Raw genomic sequence first — 15,824 nt, 5'->3', positions numbered from 1 at the left:
GTCGGCAACTTTTTTATCTTGCATGCAAACTTGGAGCATTTACACAATGGACCAACAGCAAGGACCTGCAGTTTATTTTAATTGTGAGGTTTTCAGCTTTTCCCCCTTCCATTCCAAAAATTTCAATGCGTTCTTTTCATGAGAACTTTAGCTCTGATATTCCAACCCAGCAGCAAATGAATAGGTTAAGCCTTTGTAACTGCAGATTAGCCCCCAGCCATGCTATTAGAGAAGCAAGCTGCTCATATCAAGAAGTGCCTCAACTCCTGACCTCTGACATGCAGAAGGATGCTGCTTGGCTGATGGAGATCTTCAGTTACTTCTGAGAAGGGTCTTATCTACCACATAAGAGAGACACTTCCTTTTGCCTAAACATCCAATTCACAAATCCAAATCAAAAACATAATCGTGAAGTAAAATGGAAGGAGTTGCATGGATGCACTTAAAATATTATGCAGATGAAAATTAAAGCAGGAAATACAGGGAAAAAATCCTACAAAGCCCCCATAAGAAAACATATAAGTATACCTTTCTGCTTAAATATCTTGCAAATTTTCCGTAAGAAATTATTTAAGATCTGTATAATCTGAAATTCTATGTGTAACCTAGCTTCTATGGCTTGGCAAGGCTTTAGAAAAGCTGAAAAAAACTGATAAAGAAGCAACTAATTATACAAATAAAAGCAGCTATGACTTAAAGGAGAGATTGCAGAAGCTGTATTTATAAGCATAAATATTAGACAGATTTAATTAAAGAGCACATCCACCCATGCTCTCTGTGATAGATGTCTTATCATTTGACAAAGTCTTTTTGGACACCAGTTTTATTTGTTTTGGCTAATGAACAAAAAAAGCTTAAAATATTCCAGTTTAGAAAATATTACATCCTACAAATACTTCACAGGTGATTATGTAAGTAAACTGAATTATTCAGTGCCTCTGAAGATGGCAGGAATATTATCACATTTATAGAAAAACATTAATGCAATTCCTATTAGTAAGAGCTCTGCAACAGTAGGAAGATAGTAAAAATTAAAATATTGATAAATTTAAATAGCATATTAGTGCTATTAGAAGTAATTTGTAGTCATGCAGGGGCCAAGGATATTACAGAATCATTTTCGTCCTTTCTATTTTCTGTGATTGTCTCAGTAAAAACACACAGATAAGCATCAAACTAAGAGATAGGAAAGACATAATAACAATATCAAAAGAAGGTGCAAAAATTTTCAGTTCAAAGAGAGAAAAATATAAGGAGGCAACAACTTCCACAATTCAATCACACCACAACTACTCTTCCATCTTACTTTGTTTTTCCATTGCCTTTCATTTCTTCATTCCTTTGCTGAAATCAACATGGGTGGGCTGGGATCATCAGTTTTGGAGGTCGTCTCAATTTTTTTGACATTCAGAGATAAACAGCAAAAATTCTGTCTTTGTTTTTTTCAATAAAGGGTGGGAGATACTTTATTTCCCCATGAAAATTACTGTTTTACTGACATAATCAGTAAATGTAACTAACAGCTGAAAAAAAAATTAGCATACACAAATGTATGTTTAAGTATAACCTTACCTTAAATGCAATGTGCATAAACAGCATTTTTAAAATTTTCTTGGATCTAAAACTGTAGTTTTCAAGTGACATGTTATTAAGCAAGTGTTTTGTACATTGTGCTAGTATACAGGATACTTGCGCCAATGTTGATTTCTTTTGATGCAACTATTAAAGGTGTGAACTGTCTGTATTGGTTGACACAAAAATTCAAAGAAGTTGCATTTGGAACAGTCACAGAATGTTCAGTAATTTTCAGTAAAATCTAAGAAGTTTTTTCAACTTTGTGTAAGGCTAAAATAAATTTAAGTGTATTAAATTGCATCCCAAGTGTGTATTATATAGTATGTGGACTGTTTAAATCATATTATCCTGTGAAAAGTGCACATTAGAGGGTTTTTAATTGAATTATCTGTTAAGATAAAGGCTCTCCATGACAAACTTAGTGCATCAAACAGGAAATGATAAGTTTCTGAGACAAACAGAAAGCCTACAGCTACTGCAGAGGGGACTGTGTAAACCAGAGTCTGAAGGTCTGTCAAAGAAAGTCCAAATCCTTTTTCAGCACTAAACACTAATCTTGTAAACTGTCCTGACCAGCTTCCTAGATGTAGGAATTTGCTTCTGTTAAAACTATAATTGATTTAATACATGTAGATTTTTCATAACCAGATTTTTTGCCTCACCATATAATCGGTTCATCTCATCATAAAAAACCTCAATTGTTTAAACCTGGCTTCACAAATATTTGTTAAACAGCATACTGGATTCAACAGGATGGATGCCCCAGGAGTTCTTTTACTTGGAACTTGAGGTTAAAGAAACATGTCACATTTATTCTGGTATTTACCTAAAAAGCCCATTTGAATTTGTTTTGAAGATAAAGGAATCTTGAAATATCCCTCAGAATCATTACCTACATATTTTTCTACAAAATGTGCAAAATTGAAATAGCACCTACATGTGTGAAATAACAACTATTCTCATGTTGTACCTCCAAAAAGAAACATCACTGCAACTCCCCATTTCTAAATCTTAGACACAAGTCCCTGAAAGGCTGAATAAAGGTGCTTTATGATGAAGTTGTTCCAAATAGGGAGGAAAAAGAGCTGTACTGAACATTCTGGTCTGGGTGGGAGTGGTTTAAAAACTGAATACAAATTGCAGTTGCTGTACCTGGTCCTTGCACTGTCACCAGCCTGCCCAGCCTCTGGCCTCAAATCTTGCAAAGCTTGGGAGAATTTTACCATTACTGTGAACAAGATACCAAATTCAGAAAAATTCACAGAACTGAAAGCCTGGCTTTTAAGAATACAGCCTTAGCATTTTTAAGTGATTATTCCCTTAATTGCATTTTTTTCCTTTTTTTTTTTTAGTTATAACTGAATATTGATTCAGAAAAACTTTTTATGATAAAAACATGACCTGTAAAGAAATGAGGGAGAGCAACAGAACAGCAAGAAGTCCAGCAGAAAAGACCAAAAACAGTACCAAAAACTTTCATTAAAGAAAGAGTAGCTTAAACCTGGTTTGAAGTGGTTGAAATTAATTTAGGAATTGATAAAAATACTCTGTAACAAAGACTTCAAATGCTACCAAAACCAGCTTGTTTCCATTCTGAATGTCTCTTTTTATTTGTAAAGACTGGCATTACAATTGAAAAGGACTCAAAATGGAGTAATGTACACATCATTGGTGTTTCATGATGCAATTGATGGAGTCCCTGAATGGATATTGCTTCAGCTTTGCTTTTAAAAAATAATTTAACAAGAAAATCTTCAACTCCACTATCAATCACAGGTGGCAGAAATGAAAGAAAGAAACCCAAAATTACTGTAAAATTCATAACATATATTCATATTTTTGGTTGATGACACTTGTTCCAGATGTACAATAAAGCCCACAACACTTTATTACTATGGATATAATTATTGTGAATGTTTTTCATGTTGATCAACTTGTTTCTGAAGGTTGTTTTTTGATTGTTTTAAACTTGCATAATAAACATGCAATGAAACATTTCTTGTTAAAGTGTTTTTTGCAGCTGTCTTGTATTCATACAAAGATTTCATAAAGTAGCAGTGTTGTATCAGAGCATTACCAAAATAAGAGCAAAAAGCTAAAGAGGAAGGTAAATGTGAAATGAACTTGATGAGAATAACCTAATCTTGTCCTGAGACACTCCAGTCTTGTTAAAAAGATGTGCACAACCAAATCCCTTCCTCCCAAACCCACCAAAACCATAAAATAAATACTAAATTGGAAGGGAAGACATAAAGAAAAAAAAAATGTCATCATGCACTCATCTTCTGCATAGCTCAACCCACATATAGTAAGGCACTATTTCCCCACAACTTAGTGTCCACAACAATCTTTTTATGGTGCTCTGTGAACTACATATAGTTCCTTCCAGGATGATGAAATAAACAGACCAAATGAGTGTTGCTACCATGTCACCCCATGTGTGATCTTTTAGACAAGGGTATCATCTGGCAGTTTCAAAAATAAGCTGTCTCAAGTCTCTACATGTGTGTGCATGTTATGTATAGGGACATCTTTTGTCTGTGCAAGTGGTTGGTTTGGTTCCAAAGTTGCTGTAATTTTTCATTGTTCTTTACTCCAGTGTTCTCAAAACAAATACACAAGAAAATAAAAGTGCAGTTAGGTCATTAAAAACAGAGCTTTGGTGCTCCAAAATGCACACAGCTTTGGGGATTTAAGAAATCTTTTAGACATTCCAAAAAGATCTGGGAAATACATGGACATTTATGTCCAGAAATCCTCATTTTTGCTTAGTTGAGCTGGTCTTCATATTGTTTTCGGAAGCAATCACCAGCAGGAAAAAATTCCCAGCACCGTTCTTGATACATTTTCCATACATATGATTCCTGAAAGAAACACAGTTTAAATTATTAAACTTGATTTAATGACAAATCATCAACCATTACTTTTTCTCCTTTATTTATATATCATTTCACTTCTTTTTGATTCTGTGCATGCAAGGTTGTTGAATATCAATCTGCAAAATCATGTTAATAATTTTGATTAGAATAGCTTTTAGTTTTTGTCACCTGGTCAAAAAGCACTATAGAAATGCACAGAAGAGAACCAGGTAGTTTCATTCTTTTTGCACATCAAGGAACACTGTAAAACTCAATTAAAGCTGGCCACACGACAGATAACAGGGTGAGCAGAATATTTGCTGTCATAGAACTTTGATTGAATTTCTGCATCAGTCATTTCAAGACGTGTCTACAAACAACACATAAAGCAAAATGACCTTTATAGTCAGTATTTTCTATCAGTGACATTTGGTATTTCTTCCTTTCTGATTATTTGTTTAGGTAGGGTTCTGTCCCTAGACATTCCAAAGAACAGTAAAGAATATGCCCGTTTGTCTCTATTTTAATCACACCACTTAAATGTGGTTTTTATTATGAAAATTTCATGGTAGAAATGACATGTTACACCAGTTACAAAACCATAGAATAATTTAGGTTGGAAAAGACCTTTTAGATCATTGAATCCAACCATAAACTAGTGCCAAGACTACCACTAAAGCCCATTCCTAGAAGTTATGTAGTATGAAATACACTCAATTTTCAATCACCTATCCCTATCACAGACTCAAAACTGAATAGTTAATAGAAATCTCTCTTCACTGAATACTAGGATGCACTGCCAAGAAAACAGAAAGTGTATACAAAAAAGACATTCAAAAATCTCAGTTAGTATGAAATTCTCAAATGACAAATGGATGTTCAAAAATAGCTAAGCAAACACATAAAATCTCGTACTGGACAAGGCTGAGATTTATGCAAAGAAGATGATTACATCACATGTCAGAGTTCAGAAAGAGTAAGCTATATAGATTTATAGCAAATCATCCTTCTGACCCATGTCTGTAGGGTTATATATGTGATACTACACAGTTATTTTGTGTTTTGATCTGCAACACGGGAATATTTGCTTAGTCAGCTGAAAGACTATCACTAGGAAAGAAAAAGTCATACATTTCTTAGTGACTTTTATTATACTAAAAGGAAATTGAAGGGGGTACCAGAAGTTTGAAAGAACAGAGAAGAACACAGTAGAAACCTCCAGAGGAAAAATCACATTTTTCATTTTAGATATACGCACAAGTTCTTTAATATGGACTTATTCAGGAATGCAGACATAGAAGATTATACGCAGATGGCAATAATAAAAGAAAAAGACTATTAAAAAAAGAATCAAAAGGGAGAAATGAAGAGTGTTGCTTTCACAGAATACATCAATGTTCTGTTTATCGTTATTTTGTTTATAATATGTATTAATATTTTGTGGAAATAAAAATTTTAAAATAACAGTTTCAGATACCAGAAAAAGCATAGAAAGTGCTTCAGAATTGATACCCCTAATATAAAGCAACCAAAGTCTTCATTGCTTAGAAGAATAAGAATTAGGTTCCATACCATACAGGGGCTATCTATCAGAAAAATCTTTGTTTTTTCCAAGCCTGAATGATTTTTATTTTAGAATCAGCTGACATTAATAGAGTTGTTCAACCTACCTGTCCTGTATGTTCAGTTTCATCTTTGTTAATAAGATACATCAGGAAAAACCTACAAGCAAAGAAACAGCTATCATGAATAGAGTGTTTGGCAAACCACAAGGAGATGAATATTCTTCAGTATATACAGTAATAATGCTGTTATGGACTTACAAGTTCCAGACTTCTATCTATGTTAATATTCTGAGACAGATTGAACACTTTCCTGACACTGTTGACATTAATTGTTCAATGAGTAGCATATTAAAAGGCATGATAGTCAGTTTGACTTACTGCAGTTAGCAACTCAGTTTAAATGAAGATTTTCTAAACTTTCTAATCCAAAACTTACAACAGACAACACTTTCTTGCCCCTGAAAACCGACTTGGGAGTAGAGAGAAAATGGTCACTGAAAATTTCTTTTTTTCCTCTTCCCACACTGAATAAAAAATGCTGAAGATATCTAAGAGATTTGTGTTGCTGGAATTACAGGTTGGGGATATTTTGGTAGTGTATGCAATATCAACATAAGTAGGAAAGAACTTGTAATTTTTTTTTTTTTTTTAAAACATTAGTCTTGAGGGTTTGAGCTGATATTCACTGGGTGATAATTTCAAAAGTTCACTCATAAGAGACCTTCTCTCCAAACATATGTAAAAACATAAAATATCATGCACAGAAAGAAAAAAAATATATTCCTAAGGCTGAGGCATTTTAAAGCAAGTATGCTACAGTATGCTATTTTTTCAGTATTTATTAAATAGGAACAAAACCTCTTATGATAGTGCTTCCAATGTATTTTGTTTGCACAACCTTTTTTTCAGGTGGAAGGTTTTTAGAGCCATGTTTGACTTTGAAGTCTCATTATTTTGTGCATATACAATGCCAGTTTAAGAACACAAAGACACAAGCCATCCCCTGCTTCATACTGACAGCACTAGTATGAAATACACTCTGGCACTGGATTTTCATCAATGAGAGGAACAGTATGATATAGTGATTGTAGACCTGCTAATTGGCTTTATTTAGTTTAGTGGTCACTGGTGCTCTGCTTGGATTTTCCAGAGATGGACCTGATGCCCTTGGTTGATCCATCTCATCTCTACTTCCTCATTATAGTTCCCCTACCTCCCTTTGTCCTCGGTTCTCTTGGTCAGTCTCAGCACTCCACACAAAATATTTTGTCCAGTGTAAGATTTTTTAGTCTTAATGCTGTGTTTATTCTCTCTTTCCATCAGTCTCCAGGCCAGGTCATACCGCTCCTCTGTACCTTACACACCTCATTCAATTTTGCAATTTATGTGGTCTCTGCAGCCATGCATCAGGTTCATTTCTACCTACAACATACAAACTTCTTGTGCCACAACCAAGCTGGAAAGCAGGATATGAAACTTAATTAATTAATTGCTGTCACTGCACCAGAATAATACATTAAGAAAGTACAAGTGCACACCAAAGGCGAATAGCACTGACTATTACTTATGCAAATGAGGCAATCAGGTACCTGCAGAGGCTGCAAGGATCATGAGTTAGTGAGGAGTGCATTTTTATTGTACTCACAAATAATTGGCCAAGTTGTGCTCCTGTAGTGTGTGTGTTTCAAAGCCATGAGGCACCGTATCAAAGTAGTCATTTCCTATTCCACAGATAAAGCACTTTGTCTAGAAGAAAGAGTACAGAGCACTTCAGCACTACATATAACACCTGCCCTCCTTTCAGAAAAGGCAAAAAAAGCAACAATTTTCTTCAAAATGGCAGTGCGTCATATATAATCTGCGCTGAACAAAAAGGCTTTTCTTTTAATGATTCAGACAGGTTATCTCAATAAAACCTCTTGAATAGGAGCTTAGCTACCATCAGAATAGCTTCTTACTGTTTAAAAAAAATAAATCTTTGTCAGTTCTAAGTGAACAGGTATCAGGAGACAGAATGGTATACAATGATCACAGCAGACCAGCAGACTTTTTTTGATGTTAGGCAGCACTTACTATGACACATGGCAATATTTACCTCAATGCTTGTCCAGCTGAAACTGAATATGCTTCAAGTTCACATTACAAAGTAAAGCTCATTTGCAACACTTTCCTGACTTCTTACTTCAATGACAGAATTAAAAACCACAAAAGTACAAGATACTTTCACATATATATTAACCAAACAAAATTACATCTGAGATTAAATGTAACAAGACAGTGTTAACACCCTGTGTTAGAAACGTCTAGTTTGAAGATCCAAAAGACTTAAATAGCCACTGACATGCAATTCATTATAATTCATATTGTATGGTATCACACCATGTAGAGGACTGTATTTTTCTCTTAGTTTGAAAAATTATCCACTAGCAAACTCATATTTTGACTGAAAACATGCACTCATGAAATCTAAAATAGGTGTGGTTCAGCAACTGAATATTCTTACCTCCATGTCTTCCTTAACTTGCTCTTGCTGATCTCTTAACTCACCAAAAGCATCAATAATTAAACCTAGGGTTTAAGTTAAAATGATAGTTAATGTTCAATAACAATTGTGACAAAGAATATCTGGAAATTCAGTGATAACATAACTCTGATAAAGAATATTAAATGAGAACCTTCTGTAGAAATAATAGAAACCAAAGGCAACAAAACCATGAAGAAAAAAGAGCAAGCCAAAGAAACACCAGTAATATGTCTGGCAGTACCATTTTGAATTATAAATGGGACAAGCAGACTTTATTTTTATTCCCAGTGCTCTAATCTTGACTTAGTATATTAAGATATATGTGGGTTTATGTGCCTTGCTTCTCTCTGGGAACAGAAATGTGGCCACAGGTTTACAGTGATTAAGGCCTTAATACAGAAAAAATAATACTGTACATTTAAGAGAGATGAGATATTTATTACATGGCAGATGCAGAGAGGCCCAGACCTCCATGCATGACGGAGCTCAGGATGGTGGTCAAGTAGTAAAAGGTTCCACTATTGGAGCTCTGACAAATGTAAAGGGTCATTTGAGGGAGATACAGAAAGAAGATGAAAAAGAATCACAGACTCTATGGCTCACACTGTAAACTGCTTATAACCTTCCCTTCACTTATTCCAATACAAATAAGGACTAGCTCCACAATGACTATTGACACTCCTGTACCCAAATCTGGATAGTTAAGGACTCTATTCTTCAGCCACTCACAAAATGAAGAAATGAACCACATGAGATATGCCAACTCAGGGTATAAAAATATTTCCACCCTCCCCAAGCTCTTCAAGAAAAGCCCTTTTGCTTGAGTAAGAGTAATAAACAATTTACCAAAAGCTCAAAGTTGCTTCTTGAATTTCCTTGTAGTGAGGGAGAAAGCACCCTTACTGCTGTCAAAATTATCCTAAGTTAACTGTCAGCTGACAGAAAGCAATGAGGTATGAGTATTTATGACAGCAAGTGAACCCAGCAAAACTGTTTATCAATTTTTCCAATATTGAGGATATGCTTCTGTTAACTTGTGCGAACTCTAATAAAAAATTACCTTTAGGGCATTCTTGACAATATTTTAAAGATATAGTATGAAAACAAACGGGGTTTAAGTACTCCAGGTAATATCAATAAACATAATTAATGTAAACACAATAAAAAAACTTCTTGACATGCCAAAAAAAGGTATCCACTATCCAGATTACAACAATGAAATAGTTTCACTGAAATTCCAAAGCTAACTAATGGCCGCTAACTTTCCAGTGTCATTAAGCAAGCTGTACTAAAGCTATTTCATATCAAGCACTTTTTTACTCTTATACACTGTTCAAATAAGGAAGCATCACACAAAACAGCAATTTTATGTAGGAAAATATTTAACCTCTTAAAGCTATGGTCCAATTTTCACACCATTATTACCAATCTGGATATCTGCCAGATAGTCAAGAACTTATGATGTTGGCAGAGGGAATACTGACAGCAGTACTGATTTTGTCCATGAAAGTTCATGTAGGATGGGTTACACTGAGGAACAATTTTAAGTTGTGCCAAAAGATTCCTATAGGAGGCTGTTAGAAAGGGCGGTGACAAGACAGAAACTGCAGTGACATCAGTATTCTTAGGGCAAAACATTTATTTTGTTTCTCTTGATCCAGTTAGAGCCTGTTGATTTTAGAGAGACTCAGAAGAGCAGTGTATAAGAGTCAGCTGGGTGTGATTTTCTATATAAACCTATCCTTTGTGATCTGCCCTGCTGCTCTGCCTGAATCTTAGGTTTGTGATTACCACAGCACTGAGAACTTTGTGCTGCTAAATAATGCTTTCAGTCCCACTGTGGACTACAAAAGCATACCTTGGATAATTGCAAGCAGGATGACAATCACAAAGAAGAAGAAAGTGATGTCAAAGATAATCCGATAGATTTCATATTCATCTCCTGCTGGATCTTCTATTTCATCACCAATGCCTCCTCCTGCACGTACTCCAACATACATATGAAACATGTAGCACTAGAAAAGACAAAACAAAGGAATACAAAGGCTGTTTGCAGCTAAAAAGCAAAAATACCCAGTGTTACAAATTCAATAATTGGTAGAACTGGTCTATGGTCTAGGAACTATGACACGTCAAGCCATTTTTTTCTCTCCTTTGAGATTATGCATATTTCTGATTGAGGGGAAATGCTACTGTGCAGCTGAAGCTTCAAATGCTAAAAATAAACAACCCTCCTCCTCAAACCAAAATAAAAAACCCACAACCAAGCAAAACATCTTATGAATGCTTGTGCAGAGAACATTATTGAAAATTTCTGAGAATAATACTGTGAAACTATGATATGAAAAGTGGTAAAATAGGTCTATCAGAGAAGTTGTCTGGGATGCTGACAATACAAAATTTCCAGTTTTATCATCTTATAATTTAATAGAAAATTATGGTATCACTCTTTTGAGGTCTAGAGCAGGCAGTTTTTTTCTTTAAGCACTTTTGCAAACTACAGGTAAAGGGTTCTCACCCTCTATCAAAAAATAGTGATGACAATAACTAACTCCTAAAACCTCACTGATGTATCGTGCCTTTGGTTTTATTAGTAGGTTTATGGTTTGATTTGTGATTTGGTGGTTTTCCTTGGTGCTGTTTTCTTTTTGTCTCCGCCTTTTCCCAGTTATTTCACCAGCTAGTTTCTAGTTTCTATTTCTCCAAACTTTAGCCGTTTATTGAAACCGTTTTTTCCTCCCTTGGAAGTTTATTGGTTCACTATTGTTATCCCTGTCTAGGTTTTTTACTCCCAACTCTCCTGATTTGTTGAAAGTTGTGCCTTCCCCTGACCTCCCCCCACATATAAGTCTTTGTTTGCCCCTTGATCAGGGTCCCTGGAGAGGAAAAGGGGAAGTTTACCATCAAATAAAGTTTCCCTGGGACCCATGCGCGCTGCCTGTGTTTTATATTGCGCCAAAGCAACTGACAACTGGGATTCAAGGGAGCTCCAGGGGGAACCTGCCGCCCCCCCACTCTTGTCATCAGCTAGCCGGGGAAAGAGAAGCGGCACCTCACCATACAAAAAAATCCATTCTTCTATTTCTATGCCACACTGTCCCCAGAATCCCTTCTGTAAGAAATTAATATAGTACCATATAATGCTGAGTGACCCTTGCCTGAAAAAATCTAACAATTTCTAAAGATAGCTTATATTCCAAGACTAAAAGGTAATAATTAACTTAATGAGTGAATGTAGTGTTACTTATGTAAAAGGTTTGGGTTTTTTGTTTCTAAAAGGTTACATATATTAATTTTCTTTTAAATCCCATTTCAAGTCTTACTGTTTTCACAAGACACAACCCTGATTTTACAGCATATCACATGTTATTCTAACTAATTCCTGTACAATATTATACCCTTGTGGTACGAGTATTTTGAGATAATTACAGAGCAGGTCAGGTCAGATCACTTCATGAGATCTCTGCTCCAAGCAGAGCCCACTGCAACCTCAGAAAAAAATTGTTTTAGGCTTTATCCAAGTCAGTTCACTACAACTTCCTAAGGATGGAGGCTACAACAACCTCTCTGAGCAGCGTGAGCCATTTGGCTCCGCTCAGTCAGAACACATTTTTCCACTTTATGTCCACAGTCTCCTGCCATGCACTTCCTGTTAGGAGCTTGGATGTGTCTTCCCAATAATCTTTCTGCAGACACTGGGAACTCCTCTTACCCAAACCCACCCTCAGACTTTCTCCTCTCTAAGCCAAACAAGCCCAGTTCCCTTCACCTGTCTTCCCACAAAAAGTGCTCCAGCACCTGACAATTTAACAACCCTTCACTAATTCATGTTCCAGTTCATCTGGTTTTGGTGTGCTGAATGTCCCAAACCTGACAAAAATAAAGACATACTAGTCTAGTTTATCTAGTTTATCTATTTAGTTTAGTTTAGCTATTTTAGATATATCTATTTATTTCATCAAATAAATAGTTTATATATTTATTTGGCTTTTAAATGTTGTTGATTCCCTGGAAGAGATTCATGTTGCATAGCACATTGAAACACATTTAACATTATTTTTTACATGATTTTTTTTTTTTTTTGAGAGAGGTATCAAGGGCAATGCACCTTGGAAATTCTTTTTGGTTTAAACTCTACCAGTCATAACTCCAAAGCCCGTCACTGTCTTAGTTATTACAAAATAATTTAAAACAGTTGTGAACACTGCAGTTACTGAACTGCCTATTAAAGATAACTATGGCAATTCATGCTGAGAGAAACTGATGGATTTCAAAGCTTAAACAATAGTTTAACTGTTTTCATTACTTATGAAAATGCTTGTCTAGGAATGACTTGTTGAATTTCAAGATCCAGAAATGCTGCCCTTTAGCCAGCTCAGCTTCACAGCTTGTAGTTGTTTCGCATTTTTTAAACAGCTATAACAAAGTGCAGTACCACATTTCTTCTACTCCTTTATAGAGGAGTTTTTTGAGAATACACAATATCTATCTATTTTTTGAGCATCTTCATCATATTTGTCTGTTTGTTTTCAACAGCAATCTTTCCTCCCTGCTGGCCAATGGTATGACTGTATGAATACCAATTAACAAGAAGGTCAGGACAAAATCACAACAGCTTGAGGAAAAAACAAACAAAAAACCCAAAGCAAAAAAACAAACAAAAAACACCAACTAAAAACCAGAAAGCAGAACAAGCCTTACTGTTAGCATATCATCACATTTCATATCTGGCATGTCACCGTCTTCACTCTTGTTGTAGAACTTGCGGAAAAAATTGAATGCCACTACTGTATACAAGTATACTACTACTGCCAGTAACCCCACTGTTAGGACAAGCTGGAAGAGAAAATTACAGAATGGATTTAACACCATTATGGAACTGTGATTTATCTTTTCTTCTTAAAAAAAAAAAAAAGGAACTAACAATAAACTGTATGTAGTAGCAGCAGGAAAACTTTTACTCTTTATATATTTTTGTAATACAGAGTAATATATCAGCATATTTTCATGCAAAGATTGTGTCTATCCTTTTTTTTTGATCAAACATAATTACAAAAACAAATTACACAGAAATATAATTACAAAGACAAATCTTATGGATAGACAGACAAGGAAACAATTATTAGAATCATATGGAATCCCCAAAATCAGATGGAAGATCTGAAAACTCGCTACCTAATAGTAATATTACTATCACCTAGTACATAATTAATTGAAATACAGTTATCTACTAATTTAATAGGAAAGCAACTTTATTGTTTACATGTATGAAATTACAAATAAAAAGAAGCCTGTTCCTAATATTTTAATATCTCAGAAAAGCAGGAATAAGTACTCCACTGCTCAACTGCAGCATGATTCAGATTTTGCTCTGAGCTTAAAGGAAAGCAGCTGGAAGGGGGCTTCAGTATCCTGTAAATCCATATTTCACTTGTGTAGCTCCCAGATCTAAAAATTTTCTTATAAATAATCCCCCCATAATTCACAGGTAATTTGCCAGAACTTCAGGACTATTTTTAAAAGGGATTTTCTTCTTACAAATCCCATTGTCTAACTTCGTCATCCACTCAAGTTCTAGAGCTCATGATGAAAGAACATTTCTGCTGTCAATCTGTGGAGTGCCTGACTCAAGTAATGAAGTGATCTTTCCTGTGTACTCCTTAGGTAAAAAAGCTGAAAAGAGATGACAATTGATACCTGTTTGCCATTGTGGGTAACTGATGACAGGATAGTCCGCAATGTCTTGAATCCCATCGCAATGTCAAGGAGATGAGCAGCAAAGAAAAAATTGTTGTAATGGCCAAGGACTGACATGGTCATGTACCATGCTAGGTAAAGGAAAGACTAACAAAAAAACAAGTACATTCAAAATAAAATTCATGGCTTTCATCTATAAATTAATTCAAGACAATAAAGGAAAAGTAGAAATTTCTCAAATATGCTTTTCTTAAAATAGAAAACAGTTCTTTTTAAACAGAGAATTTTCTAGATATTGTTGAGAATTTTCTATTCATGCAACAACATTAAATCCTCAAATACAAGTCAACAAGATATGGGCAAAATCAAGAAATTCAGAATTTATACTACAAAAACTAAGTTTGAAATTCTTAAACCCCTATTTGTAAATGTTGCTACTGTAAAAAGATTTTTTCTGATTTAAATTATTTTTAAAATAATTTCTAAATAATTACATTAAAATATTAATGCCTAAAGTTAGTTAATGACAATTACAAAACAATGCAGGCAACAAAAGAAATTTTATAATTAATTTGAGCTACTAAAATTCCTATTTAAACATATAGGTATTAATTAGGTAACCATGAATGTTAATTTCATATGATCCTCTCTCAATTATTTTTTTTAACCATAAAGACAAGTATTTATAAGAGAAATTATACTACATCCCTTAGAAAAAATCCTAGTCCCAAACAAACACTGTTTAGAGACCATGTTGTCTCTAGACATGGAGGTTTACTGTTTCCACTTTTCCTGAGTACCTTCAGATTACACTTTAATTTTCCATCTGTTCTAATTCCAAAATAATTTTTCCCTAACCATTTTTTTCTTAACAGTAAATTAAGTAACTAGGCAAAAAAATAATTGTAAGACTGAAAAATCTTATGGTGACTGACTTAAACTGCACTTTAATATTCTTGCTTATTTCTCCTTGCTTTTTTTTTTTTTTTTTGCTTTTAAAGACTCCCTTTTTCAAATTATTTAAATAATGTCTATAATTCTGTGCATATCTTACTATTGGTTTCAGTGATACTAATTTACAATTCAAGATACCTTAATTATATTTATCTGACTGTGCTCCAGGAATATTCAAGTGTTCATAATATTTATGAACAACAGGAAAAATGGCAAGTAGCATTTATACAGTTTTCAAATTCTACAGTGCAGTGCTTTCTTATTGCTTCTAATAAAGCATATCAGAAATAGGGCAGGAATTGACTGAGGTTCTATTAACTACTACCAATCTAACTGTGAAAATATTTTGTAAATATACTACTTCTTGTAGTGAAATAAATATAATCCAGAGTATTTCACACCTCTCATTGAAGCATTTTGCATTAGCAAGTGCCTAGTTCATTTTAGAACATGAATATATACATATATGTATAAACTGAGAAACTTACATTATCAGTGAAAACAACTCCTAATTTCCACATCTGATATTTAACATCAATGGAATTTAGCCTGTAAAAAATAAAAAAAATCATTTTATAGCAAAACACATCTGGAAAGCATTAAACACAATCTGTAGGAAGTGCATGGTCACATAGCAGGAGTCAACAGCTG

At 34.4% G+C, this 15,824-nt stretch overlaps 1 protein-coding gene across 10 annotated transcripts in view; it reads right to left on the bottom strand.

The window, feature by feature from the left end:
* Positions 1–805: 805 nt before the first annotated feature.
* RYR2 (ryanodine receptor 2) overlaps positions 806–15,824 on the bottom strand; it is a 386,098-nt gene continuing 371,079 nt past the window's right edge. For all 10 annotated transcript variants that reach the window (XM_039706867.1, XM_039706870.1, XM_039706871.1 and 7 more), the window contains 8 exons: positions 15,662–15,722; positions 14,220–14,366; positions 13,224–13,358; positions 10,381–10,537; positions 8,502–8,566; positions 7,644–7,744; positions 6,104–6,155; positions 806–4,439 (listed from right to left, as the gene is read on the bottom strand). In XM_039706867.1, the coding sequence (XP_039562801.1) occupies positions 4,344–4,439; positions 6,104–6,155; positions 7,644–7,744; positions 8,502–8,566; positions 10,381–10,537; positions 13,224–13,358; positions 14,220–14,366; positions 15,662–15,722 (814 nt within the window). In that variant the 3' untranslated portion in view covers positions 806–4,343. The remainder of the gene's footprint in view (positions 4,440–6,103; positions 6,156–7,643; positions 7,745–8,501; positions 8,567–10,380; positions 10,538–13,223; positions 13,359–14,219; positions 14,367–15,661; positions 15,723–15,824) is intronic.

The sequence above is a fragment of the Passer montanus genome, unplaced genomic scaffold (assembly GCF_014805655.1).
Source record: "Passer montanus isolate IOZ18808 unplaced genomic scaffold, ASM1480565v1 scaffold2, whole genome shotgun sequence".
Classification (NCBI taxonomy): Eukaryota; Metazoa; Chordata; class Aves; order Passeriformes; family Passeridae; genus Passer; species Passer montanus.
Note: the sequence above shows the minus strand (reverse complement) of the source record. Positions and strands in the feature narration are given on the sequence as shown.